The sequence below is a fragment of the Meriones unguiculatus genome, chromosome 12, assembly GCF_030254825.1.
Source record: "Meriones unguiculatus strain TT.TT164.6M chromosome 12, Bangor_MerUng_6.1, whole genome shotgun sequence".
NCBI lineage: Eukaryota > Metazoa > Chordata > Mammalia > Rodentia > Muridae > Meriones > Meriones unguiculatus.
Window position 1 is genome coordinate 62,810,259 of NC_083360.1, and position 13,733 is coordinate 62,823,991.

Below are 13,733 nucleotides of genomic sequence, written 5' to 3' on the forward strand. Positions count from 1 at the left end.
CTAGCTGATGAAAGTTTGCCTCCTAGAAATGTTCTTCAGGTACTGTTTACTTACAAAACAGATTTTCCCTGTTGGGGGGTGGGGGTGGGACAGTAATATAAATAATTGTATTCCAAACACTTTTTCTTTTATATTTCTGATGATAGAAAGGCAAGCTCTCTACCACCAAGTTACACTCCCAGCCTAGAAATACTTTTAAAATTCACTAACAATCTCCTAGATCCATAGTTCTATTTTTAGAACTGCACAAAAAGTGAAACGTTTTTAACATCACTGAATTATACACACTTAAAAATGGCTAAAAGAGGGGTTAGAGAGATGGCTCAGTGGTTAAAAGCAGGAGGGTTCTTCCAGAGGTACTGAGTTCAATTCCCAGGAACCACATGTTGCCTCACAACCAACCTATTGTGGTCCAGGATCTGATGCCCTCTTCTGGAATGCAGGTGTAAGCGCAAATAGAGCGTTCATATACACAAAATAAATAATTTTTTGAATGACTAAAATAGAGACTAGGGAGATAGTTCAGTGGACCTGAGTTTGGATCCCCAGAACCCATACACAGTTTGATGTGGCAGCTATCTCTAACCCAAGTGCCCTATCGTGAGATGGGAGAAGACAAGAAAATCCCCAGAAGTTAAAGGGCTAGTCTGACATATGCAGCACAAAAACAAACAAACAAAAAGAAAAACCCTGTCTCAAACCAAGTAGAGAGAAGGGACCAACACCTCAGGTACTCCTGACCTCTACAAAAAAGCCATGGTACGATGGTGTTCTTGTACTCAAACACAAACATCATACATACACATAAAGACAGTAATAATAACAACTAATAAATTACTTCAATGTAATTAATAATACCACGTATATTTCAAAATAACTTACTGGGATTTCAAATGATCTCACTAAAGAAACAAATGTATGGGGTAACTATGCTAGTTACTATGCATAATATTTGTATATTGTGTATAACATATATAGATGTATTCTCCTCTGCATAATACGCATATATACAAGAACCATACTATATCCCAGAAACGTAAACAATTATGCTAATAAAAACCTGGCTATTTTTTTTTTACAAAGTCAAACATGCTTACTGCTAAACATTTAACTAAATAAAAAATGTGTTCATTTCATCATCATTTGGCATGTTATATAATTCAAAAAAATGGTCAAAGTTTGTTATCTAAATAAATGTTTAAAAAAGGAATGTATTATGAAATTTATTTCAGTCAGGCATCATGGTTCACACCTGTAATCTCAGCATTCACGAACTGCAAGCAAGAGGAGAAAGAAGTCAAACCATCTTTTGTTACGAAGTCAAGTCTGAGGCCAACCTGGGCTACATGAAATCCTCTTTCAAAAAGATATAAAAGTTTTACTCAGTGTTGGAATTCACTCAGTGCAGTGTTTTTATTCATCCACATGTACAGTCAACTCATCCTTATGACAGAAAAGTTAAAGTAAATATTAAACCAATGCCTCTTGAGGATATACATACAATTAAATTCCTGTAATCAAAGCATTTTCAAAATCCAGTGTGTTTCAGCTTCAAAATAGCTTAATTAATGTATACTGGTAATTCTTTAACAATAAACTCATAGCCAAAGCATACTTAACAGTAATTTAAGATAAAGGAGGGAGGGAGGGAAAAAAGAACATTCCCTTATTCAATTTCAATTAGAAATATTTACAACAGGTAACTTTTTTGCTGCTTTGATCATATCTATGTGGTTTGTGGTTACAATAAGTTTTAGTGATTACAATAAGTTTTAGCAATTAAAAATATTAATCTGCACCAGGCATAATGCTACACACCTTTAATCCTAGCACTTGGGAGGCAGAGGCAGGCAGATCTCTTAGTTTGAGGCCAGCCTACATAGTGAGTTCCTGAATAGCCAGAGCTACAAAGTGGAACCCTGTTTTGAAAACCAAAATAAAGTTAATCCACAAATAAGAAGCATCAACTGTTATTTGTACTTACACCCACTCTCCAAGACATATCCTTTAAGTCCCTTCATGTTCTTTACAAAGTGGGCCAGTTTGGAGCTCAAGGGATGATGGCTTGCTGCTCTTGCAAAGGGCCTAAAGTTCTAAGTCCAGTTCCCAACAATCACTTAGTAGTCCACAACTGTCTGAACGCCAATGCCAGGGCACCCAAAGCCCTTCTATGTGCAAACACCCACACAGGGTAAATAAAAATGATTCTAAATAAAAAGGTTAGTCAACACTGTAAAGATGGGTACACAGTGTGTATGACTGCGCTCTATGATGGGTATATCCAAGTACTTTCCCCAAGGCAAGAGGAAAACTAAACTGATGCTCATTTCTTCAAAAATGTTTATAGAAAAAATAACTTCTCTGCTGAAATTCTGTACTGGAGAACTAATAAAGTTATCTGTGGTAGAGTAATTCACAAGACTTTAATGTAAAACTTTCATTAAAACTCTAGTACTGTATTTAAAACAATCAGGGCTATTTAAGTCAGCTCTATTATTTAAATTCTATAATTTAATAACACTCAATGTGCCCATGTGCCTTGAGTGTGCACACCAATTTCAAAATGTTTTACTGCTAAGGTATAACACAGTACTCCTTGGTCCCTATGTAGAAATTGACTTAAAAGCTTATGCTGAAATCAGCATTTATTTTTTGGACAAGGCAGATACTTCTACTGGTGTCTGAGGTAGAACCTAAGGATTTGCACATGGCAGGCAAACATGCTACAACTGAGCTATACTCATCTACACCTTTAAAAGATATATTTGCTGGACACCATCTTAAACAGGGAAATATAGCAAATTCAGTTCAAACAGAGGTGGCACATGTGTTTATAATCTGTAACTCTTCATAAAATCTGATGCCCTCTTCTGGCTTCAATGGGCACTGCATACATGTATATATACATGCAGACAACACACATATAAACATAAAATAGTCTTTAAAAATAAAACCTTAGGGGCTGGAGAGATGGCTCAGTGGTACAGCACTGTCTATTCTTCCAAAGGACCCAGGTTCAATTCCCAGCACCCATATGGCAGCTCACAAATGTCTATACCTCAATTCTAAGGACTCTGACACCTTCACACATACTATAAAATAAAATAATGCATATAAAATAAATTTAAAAAAATAAATAAAACCTTAGTAATAGTACGAAGGCTAGGGATATGAACCTTAGTCAGTGCCTGAACATTTGCCTAGTATGTATGAGACACCTTTGGTTTAATCTCAACACCACAAAGTAAAACAAAATAGAATAGATGGAAACTTCAGTACTTCCATCCTGGTAACTTGTATTCAGTAAACACACTGCTCTACCTTGACAGATGTCATACTTCTAAGTTTGAATCAGCTTTCCACATTTTATCCTTAGGAATATTATAACTAGATAATAGTTATATATTTTATATACAAACATATATATTAATTAGATAGGGTCTCACTGTGTAGCCTTGACTACCCTGGAACTCTCTATGCATACCAGGCTGGCCCTGAACCCATAAAAATCCACATTCTCCGCTTCCAGAGCGCAAAGACTAAAGGTGAGCACCAGCCTGCCCAGCTCTCTTTTTTTTTTTAATATAACTTATTTAATTTTATTTTATGTGCATTGGTGGGAGGGTGTCAGCCCATTCAGAACCAGAGTTACAGACAGTTGTGAGCTGCTATGTGGGAGCTGGGAGTTGAACCAGGGTCCTTGATAGAACAGACAGTGCTCTTAACCACTGAGCTGTCTCTCCAGCCCCCCAGCTCTCTTAAGAGAATAATTTTAATAGCTTTTTGCTCGTGTTCTTCTTTAACATGTTTATTCCTTCATTACAACCACTTTCTCGTTTGACTTTTGTTTTCATTGCCTCACTAACTTCCTCTGTATCTCTCCAAGTTTACACATCTATATAAGGTTAGTATTTCTTTGCTGCAATTTCATTTTTTCTAGGTAATCTCTCATTTATTGAAATGTGATGTTGGTGTTTATTATCAGGAAACAAAGGCCAACTACTTGTAAGTGGTTCATGATTTCTTTTGTTTTTTTCTGTAGCCCTAGAATTCACTGAGACCAGGCTGGCCCGGAACTCAGAGATCCTCCTGCCTCTGCCTCCCGAGTGCTACTATTAAGGTTGTGTGCTATCACACCCCGCACACCAAAAAACTTTCAAAGTGACAGTGGTAACTGATGGTAATTCACATCTCAAAAGTTAAAAAGCCAGCAGCAAATCTTAGTTACTATAGCAGAAGTGAATTTTTAACATGTTGTTGGGTGTGTGAGTTACTTAAACTATAGTGACTAAATTTGTTAATGCTAATACAAGGCCAACAAGGACAGCCTGTTCCATTTTCTGCTGCCTACGAGGTTAAATTGCACTGTTCTCACCTTAATATAGTTCTTTAATATAGTTCTATCCAGTTACAGAATGCAATCAAGTTATATTTGGTCTTACAAGAGCATGTCACTTACATAGAAGTAGTTAAAATCTTCAAGTTTTTATTCTACTTAATGTTTGAACTTAAATTTGTTGAGGTTTCTAGAAGTTCTCCATCCCGATTCCCAGTTCATATATCTTAATGTAACAGAAACTAAATTACTACCAAATTATTACCTTTATAAATGTAAGTAATTTATAACTCCACAAAGGGTTTTAAGATTTTTGTTTTATTAATTCTATGTCTATGGAAGGGGGTATAGGTGTGCACACGAGTACAGTACCCTCAGAGGCCATAAGAGGGCGCCAGATTCCCTTGGCGTTGCATAAGGTTGTAAGACACACACTGGTAGTGGAAACTACTTTGGGTCACCTACAAGAGCAGCTGTGTGCTTACAACCACTGCGCATGTCTCCAAACTCCCTGCTCCACCAAAAAAAAAAAAGAGACAAGGTCTCATTGGGTAGCCCTGGCTAGGATGGCATTGGCATTTAACTGTGTATTTCAGACTGGCATAGAAATCACAGCGATATGCCTGTCTCTGCCTCCCTACCTCCCAAGTGCTGGATTAGAGGTATGTCCCACCAGGTCTGGCCCAAGTTTTTATAAAATCTATTTTATGTGCACTACTGTTTTGCCTGCATGTATGTCTATGCAAGGGTGTCAAATCCACTGGAACTGGAGCTGCAGACAGTTCTGAGCTGCCCTGTGGGTGCTGGGAATTAAACCCAGGTACTCTGGAAGAACAGCCAGTATGCCTAATTGCTGAGCCATCTCTCCAGCCCCTACCACGATCATGTACCTATGTAGCTTGAATCTGCCTGACATACATAAAACGTCTCTAAAAAGAAAAACTAAAATAAAAAATATTAATGTTTTAAACATATATAAAAATGTTCTGTAAGCAGCCTGGTGGTTTCTTTAATGATTAGCTATTAAGTTGTCATCTGAACCAGGAATTCTGTTTCTAGAGGAGAAAACATACTGTCTATATACAGAATACACAATGGCTAACTGTAGTTCGATAATAGAATTTGCCTAGGATATGCAAAGCCCTGGGCTAGATACCAACATCAGAAAATAAAATAAAATTATGGTATATAAGTGTTCATATTACCATTATTCACAATAGCCAACAGTGGGAATCAGCAGATATCTATTGACTAATGAATACAACATGCTAAAATACTAGTTGGCATAAATAAGGGGAGCTTTCTCACATGCCACAGTATTAATTTTAAAACAAACAAAAAACTAAAATATTCACAATACAAAAGTTCTATTTTAGCTGGGTGGTGGTTGCGCATGCCTTTAACCAAAGGCAGATCTGTGGATCTCTGGGAGTTTGAGGCCAGCCTGGTCTACAAGTCTAGGACAGCCAAGGCTGCACAGAGATACCCTGTCTGGGAGAGGAAGGATTTTTCTAGCACACAGCTGAAGAAGGGAAGATTTTTTTTCTTCTACACTTAATTACTGCTGTGGGGCTGTGGCTTAGAATGAGAGAGTACATGGTTAGTACAAACAAGGCCAAAGGTTGGATCCCCAGTACTACAAAGAAAAGATTTAATTTAACAAATTATCTCATATAAAACTATAGAATATAGAAATATAAAATCTTTTAAAAATCAGAGTAGAATTTTAAACTGAAAAATTCTAAAACCACCTCCTTACATTAAGATGACTCAAAATTTTACACACATCAGAATCATCCAGGGTTGTTAAAAATCACTGGGACCCAATATCACACTCCCTATGTCCAAGACAGGCCCTGTAAACAATTTTTTTCAATATATAATTCCAGATTATACTGACATTACAAAATTGGCACTACACCATACAAATCCCTACTGTGATACTTTGAGAAATTTTTCATAAAGCCCCCTTTCCCTATTGAATTTACTAGAATGTCTCTAAACTATAGACTATTACCCTGGAATCAAAAATTCAGTTTATTTGTGTGTTTGTTTTGTTTTTGAAACAGGGCTTTTTTCTGTAGCCTTGGCTGGCCTTGAACTAGCTACATAGACCAGGCTGGCCTTGAACTCAGAGATCCACCTGCCTCTGCCTCCCATCTGGAAGCATTTTGTAAATGTTGTATTTTCATATACAAAACATATGTGGACCCAACTCAAAATAAATATTGTAAAGAACAATACAATTCTAGATCCAAAAGTGTGTTTTTAAAAAATTAATTACGGGGACTGGAAAAAATGGCTCAGAGGTTAAGAACACTGTCTGCTCTTTCAGAGTTTCTGAGTTCAATTCCCAGCCACCACATAGTGACTAACAACCATCTAAAATGAAATCTGGTGCCCTCCTCTGGCCTGCAGGTGTGCATGCTGACTGAACATTGTATAAAGAAAGAAATTAATCTTTAATCTTAAAAAAAAAAAAAAAACCTTAAAAAAATTTAAATATGGGCCAGGCAGTATTGGTACACACTTTTAATCCCAGCACTCCAGACAGAGACAGGGTAATCTCTGTGAGTTTGAGGCTAACCTAGTCTACACTTCCAGGACTGCCAAGGCTACACAGAGAAATTCTGTCTCAAAAATTCAATCAACAAATAACAAAACAAAAATGTATCATCAGGCAATCCCATTAAGAGGCAATGTCCAGAAGTGCTGAATCCACACAAATGGTGCAGTAGTAGCTATGAAAGAATAGGGAGAAAGGAATGACCTCAGTGAGAAAGGAAACAATTACACTAAAATACAATGAAATATGCCAAAATAAAATGGATCATTTACTTTGAACTCTGAAGTGTAAATCGTACCTCAAGAAGTTTGTCAAATTATAAGTTTAAATTAAATAAGTAGCATTAACCAAAGGTTGACATTTATATCCACTCTTAAGAACACACAGTGAGGGCTGGAGAGGTGACTCAGAGGTTAAGAGCAGTGGCTGCTCTTCCAGAGATCTCAGCAACCACATGGTGGCTCACAACCATCTATAATGAGATCTGGTGCCCTCTGCTGGCGTGCAGGTGTACATGACAGAACACTGTAGGGCATGATAAATAAATAAATAGATAGATAAATAGATAAATAAATAAATAAATCTTTAAAATATATATAGTGCATAGTGAGGGCTGGAGAGATGGCTCAGAGTTTGAGAGCAATGGCTGTTCTTCCAGAAGTTCTGAGTTCAATTTCCACCAACCACAAGGTGACTCACTGGCATCTATAATGAAATCTGGTGCCTTCTGGCGTGCAGGTGTGCATGCAGTCAGAACACTGTATGCATAATAAATAAAACTTAAAAAATAGAGAGCAATAATTGGGATATCAACAATTTTGTTTCATCTCAGGTAAACAAGCCTGCTCCACAGACTAAGTCCAACTTGGTGAACATAACTAATCAATTAGAGTTATGTAAGAATATGAGCTTTGGCAACTAAGACAGCCTCCAAAGTAGTTTCCTGTAGTTACAAGGAACAACACAGTTCAATTGTTAGCTGTAATTTCTAGAACACTAATTTCCTTCACCACTCAGTCCTCTGGCTATACAGCTACCGGGGACAGCAGGTGAGACAGACTGGCTGTGGTGACCAGAGAAACACAGGGGGCATGTCTAGCTTCCCTCTTCACACCATCTGTGTGGCTAATAGGACCAGGCTGAAAACAGCGTCAGACAGTCCTTAGTTTACTAACATGAATACACAATGCCTTGCTACTTATAGCCTTCAATCATTCTTGTGATTACTCTGAGGCTAGCTTCTTTTTGATCATGTAATCCTCTATTCTCCATTAAGTAAACTTTTTTTTACTTTTAACTTCATACATGTACACAGCATATATTTATCACATTCACCCCTCAACTCCCTGCCTCCAACTTCCCCTTTCTCCCAAGATGTAGTGTCTTTAATCTCTACCTTAAAATAAAAGTGCTCAAGGGGAGAACAGGGCAGAGAGCTATAATCCCAGCACTAAGGAGGCAGAGGCAGGCAGATCTCTGTGAGTTTGAGGCCAGCCTGGTCTAGAGTTAGTTACAGAACAGCCAAGGTGGCTACACAGAGAAACTGCCTCAAGAAAGTGCACCCAGTCAGGTGTGGTGGTACATCTCCATCCCAGCACATAGGAGGCAGAGAGATCTCTGCGAGCTCAGTGCCAAACAGGTCCACAGACTGGCTCTAGTCCAGGGATGCATAGTTATATCCTATCTTATGAACAAAACAAAACAAAAAAGTTCCCAGCAGTGAACTAAACAAGAAATTTTACAAACTTTAAAGAAAACTTAAAGGCTTATTTTAAAATTCAAAGATGACTTTTTTCCTTGAAGTTTTCTATTGCAGCTCAGGTATGTGGCGTTTTATCCCCAAACTTTGAGTGCTGGCTAGTCTACAATGGACTACCCTAGACCAATCAGGACTTCACAAAACTCTGTCTTTTAAAAAAAATGAAGTTTTCTACTTCATTGTCACTTTTCCCTTGAATTTTGAAATCTGTACTTGCTTTTCATTTTATACCCTAACCTCTCCGTAAATTAACAGTCACTTCAGCTTAAAGGAAACAGGACTTACGTCTCATGGGTTCCAAAAAAGAAAATGGGTAGTTTGTTTGTGGGTGGTTTTACAGCTCCATCAGGAACTTCATCTACCTAAAAGAAAAATCAGAAAAGTCATTTTAAAAAAATCTTACTCACCTCAGCATAGTTGAGTGAACTCATAAGACACCCAAATGAATCTAGTGCAAAAAAAATAATCAACCCATTTTACAACCCATAATCCCAAACAAGTTCTGAAGGGCAAGATTTTTACCCAGAGAATTCATTTGGTTGCAAGGCCCTTTTCTTTTATGCATCTAACATTTCTATCTTTCTCTCGAGAAGTACTAAGGTTACCACATGTTTGCTATTCAAAATCATCCCAGCAGCAAATCTTGAAGCACATGTATAGCAATTCCCTTCCTAAAATGCCCAGTCACTTAATTTTAAAACATATTTGACACCAAACATTTTACACAGAGAGTCTGAATGTGCTGAGTAATCCTGCCGGAGGGCTATATAAATAATAAGAATAATGAGAGGCTAGAAAAATGACACAGTGGTAAGAGCACTTGCAACTCTTCCAAAGGATCGGAATTCAGTTCAAGCCCCTTGCAGTCACTTGTTAACTCCAGCACTCACGGGCCTATCACCTTCTTATGGTCTCCTCAGACACTCACATACAGGTGGCATACAGACACAGCATACAAACATACACACAGAAATAATTTTTTACAGTAGCATAAAAGCGGGCAGGAACAAAAGTTTACAGCATTATTTCCCAATGTTTGTAGACATTAAGAAGAAAAAAGCATTAGACGTTGTTTATAATTCTATTTCAATTTTCAGAAGTTAAAAATAAGTAGTTGGAGTAAGAGATGTCACCCTTACAGCTGAGAGCTTAAATACTCTAAACCCTCTACAGCAAAGATTAAGAATGTGTGAGACTAAAGAATAAAAAAAAAAAAAAAACAAACACGTAATTCTTAAAACAAAGTACATAAAAAACCAAATTCAGCTGTTTCTAAGAAAAAGGAAATGAGCAGGGAAAGATAAAACATCCAATACAAATGAACTCATTATAATTAGAACTTGTAGCTGGAGAGATGGCTTCTTGGTAAGAGTACTTGTTGATCTTCCAGAGAAACCAGGTTCAGCTCCGGGTACTGACATAGCAGCTTCTAACTATAACTTCAGTTTCAGGGATCTAGCAATTTTTTCCCACAGGCACATGTCATTTACACACAAGCAAAACAACCATAAACATAACATTCTTTTAAAATTGTTAATTCTTAAGAAAAAGAGATTTGTTTCGATCAAAAGGAAAATACTGATTCTCCAAAGGCTATTCTTACCTTTAAAAGCACTAACTCTTAGTCACCTATAGCATACTGCAAGGTGTAGGGAGGATGAGACTTAGATGGATATAATATGACCTTACTTTATCATTTTTAACTAAGTGTAGGTTTATGTGCCTGCATAAGGGTATATGCAAATGGGTATGAGTCCACTGAGCTGGAGTTACAGATCATTGTCATTGTAAGCTGCCTGAAATAGGTGCTGGGAACTGAAATTAAGCCCGCTGGAAGAGCAGCAAGTGCTCTTAACCACTGTGCCATTTCTTCAGCTCTCAAAAAATAGAAAAATTTTAAAGCATTTATACCTAGCTTCTAACTACATTGTGGCAAGGAACTCTGAATGTGGCTATCAGATAACCCTGATTTTTAACATCTCAAAGTAGGTAAGGATGCACTGATAACATAAAAGTGTCTCTGGGGGACTTGCACCTTCCCAAGTCCAGCAGGCCTTACGTAAAGCTAAAACAGTGTTTTAGAAATGCATGACTGCAACTGTAATTCATAATAAATAAATAAATAAATAAATAAGAAATGCATGATTGTGTAACTGAGAGCTAGAGAATAAAGACATTCAGCTTTAGGTAACCTCCCTAAAGATGTATGTAACATATACGCAAGTGAAAGCAGTAGTTAAAGGTTTTCACATAGAAAACATATCAGAACATGGGATATAAAGGCTTATGGTTAAGGACTGTTTAAGGAAGGCTCTACCAAAAAAGTATACCTGAGAACTGAGAGAAAGCTGAGGAAGGGGACAGTTTGAATCAGAGTTCAGACAAAGCTACAGGGGCAGGGTGGGGGTGTGAAAAATCAAGGCACTGATCACTTTATAGAGTATTCTGAGCTATGGACCCTTATTCAACAAAGGGATTTCCTCCATTTCTCTTCCCTGCTGACATAACTATAGAATTTATTATTTTTAAGTAATAACTTTCAAAGATTAGTTAAGTGTATAAAAAAATAAATTAGCCAGGCAGAGGCTGCACACACCTTTAGTTTCAGCACTCCAGAGGCAGAGGCAGGCAGGTCTCTGAGTTCGAGGCCAGGCTGGTTTTCAGAGTGAGTTCCAGAACAGCCAGAGCTCCACAGAGAAATTCTGTCTCAAAAATCAAAATTAAAAAACTGTATGAAAAAAATTAATTTCAGAACATCACAGTCTTATTTTTTCAAATGACTGAGTTTATCTAATCAACATTCTTTAAGTCTGATCTATCATGTTTTGAACCTAGACACCATTATAAACTTTTTTTTCCTGAAAAATGGAGCTCAGGTGTTTAGTATCACCTCTTGAGTCCTTAAGACTTCTCCAATTAAGTTAACCCAAGGTCTGGTCTAACACTTCGTTGCCTATGGAGAACAAAAAAACGGAAAACTTCTTCAAGGTCATAAGGCAAGAAATGTTGAATAAAAAGGTCCAAGGACTCACTAAATGCAAATCCTGTATCAAGTGTGTGTAAGTCTAGTTTAATCACATCTGATGCCAACGTTCCTAACCTGTGTATTTCAATGTCGCTTTGTATTTTATTCAAAATTCTAAAATTTAAGAAGGTTTCACTCATTTTTAAACCTAAAAACGATACCTCCTGATTTCGCCCACAATGGAACATTAACTGAATGTCATTCTTCAGTATTTCCCAAGAACACCTGTCAGAGACTCAAAGCAAGCAACAGGGAAACGGCGAGTAAGCATGAAAACCTACGATTTTACAATTGCACGGGGGTGTACCAAAACGAAAAAAAAAAAAAAACACAAAAAACAAAAAACCTAAAATGACGGGTTCCAAGTAACGGTAAAGGGAAGCGAGGGAGAGGACGGGCAGCAGGGAACCGGGAGCGGCGGCGATGGAAGCAGGCCTCCGGCGCGGCTGCCGCACCGCTACCCCGGGCTCCGGATCACTTACTCGAGCTGGCCAATGAGGGTAACCTTTCATCTTGGCGAAGATGAGGTCTCCAGGTTTGAAATCGCGAGTCATGTTTGAGGGGCGACGCCGGGAGTCCCAAAGACCAGAAGGGGGAGCAGCGCAGCCGCGCTGGGGAGCTGCGAACGCGGACGCGAGCGGGGACTGGCGGGCCCGCGGGCGGGGGAGGATGCCTCGGGGTGTCCCGACGCGCCTGCGGGGGACAGCAGGGAGGGCGGTTAAAGCGCAAACCCCAGGGAGGGGCCGCGGGGAGGAGGGCAGGGGGAGGGGAGCAGCGGGGGGGAGGGGGAGCCGCCGGCGCGCCTCCCCAGAGCGCGGCCTCGGCGCCGAGCAGCGCCTGGGCCTGCGCCGCCGCCGCCGCCGCCGCCGCCGCCGCCGCCGCCGGAGGCGGGGATGCTGCCCGCCGCCGGCCGCCCCCCGCCGCCCCCCCGGCTTTTCCCACGGGCCGCGGCCCACGAGGGAGGGGCGCGGCGGGGAGAGGAGGGCGCTGCAAGCGCGGCCGCCGCTTCCCACCCGCGCCCAGCGGGGGCGGGGCGGCTCTCACCTGCCGGGCGGCGGCGCTGGGGCCGAGGGGCGAGCTGGCCGCCTCTGCCCACGTCCACGCCGGCCACCTGCGCCACCAGCTGCCGCAGAGGCGTCTCAACGGCTCCGAGCTGCAACCGCCACCGCCACTGCCGCCGCCGCCGTCGCTGCGCCGCTCCCGCGCGGCTCCCGCTCGGCGCCCGCTAGCGCTGGCCCGTACCAAGTGCGCGGGCTGCCGGGGGGGGCGCAGCCGCCGCGGACGGCCGCGGCTCGGGCGCCGAGCACCTGGAGACCCCGGGGCCACAGGTGCTCCTGCGGACGCCTAACCGCAGCCAGGTGCCGCGGGGCGGGGCGCGGGGAAGGAGCGCGAGCGGGGCCCGCCAGCGCGGCCCCCCGCTTCCCCCCGCGGCCGGCGCAGTGGTCGCGCCCGGCCCGCCCCTGCTGGCTGCCCTGCGTGTGTGTATTTGTATGTGTACTGTATGTAAAAGGCGGGGAGGGAGGGAACGATTGTTGTGGACCCGGTGTGGGGAGCGGGTATCTGGGCTTGTAGCCCACGGCTGCACGTTTAAGAGGAACTGGGAGCCCAAGGTGCTCGTCCTCGCATCTCCAAGGTGGGGGGACTGTACTGCTCCTGCGCGGTTTACATCATCCAAAAAAAAAAAAAAAAAAAGCTGTGCGAAAACCCAGAAATCAAATTGGAGCATGAAGCAGTTGCAGAATGTGCACCTTGTAGGCCTCTTACACCTCGCAACATGGACTTTGCAGTCTCCTTTTCCATGGGAGTGTAACATGAGAAAGCCCAATTTCATTTCTTTGACATTTCAACCGTGGGGAGCCTTTGAGGAAAAATGCAATCCCAATGAATGCAAAACGTCAACGGTACAAAACAATGACAACGAAAGAGTAGTTAGCTTGTTAGCTAGGACGTGGATTTGGGCCCAAACTAAATTTTAGCTGCACTTAAAATTTTATTTCCCTAAAGAGTGGTATGGTAGTGGGTGGTACAAAAGGGGGGTCAAGTAACA

General features: G+C 41.0%; 1 protein-coding gene across 4 annotated transcripts in view; it reads right to left on the reverse strand.

Annotated features, from left to right (window-relative positions):
• Positions 1-12,917, reverse strand: part of Psip1 (PC4 and SRSF1 interacting protein 1) — a 33,835-nt gene extending 20,918 nt beyond the window's left edge. For all 4 annotated transcript variants that reach the window (XM_021650387.2, XM_060365793.1, XM_021650388.2 and 1 more), the window contains exons 1-3: positions 12,731-12,917; positions 12,169-12,379; positions 8,947-9,023 (exon numbers count right to left, since the gene is read on the reverse strand). In XM_021650387.2, the coding sequence (XP_021506062.1) occupies positions 8,947-9,023; positions 12,169-12,240 (149 nt within the window). In that variant the 5' untranslated portion in view covers positions 12,241-12,379; positions 12,731-12,917. The remainder of the gene's footprint in view (positions 1-8,946; positions 9,024-12,168; positions 12,380-12,730) is intronic.
• Between the last annotated feature and the right edge of the window lie 816 nt (positions 12,918-13,733).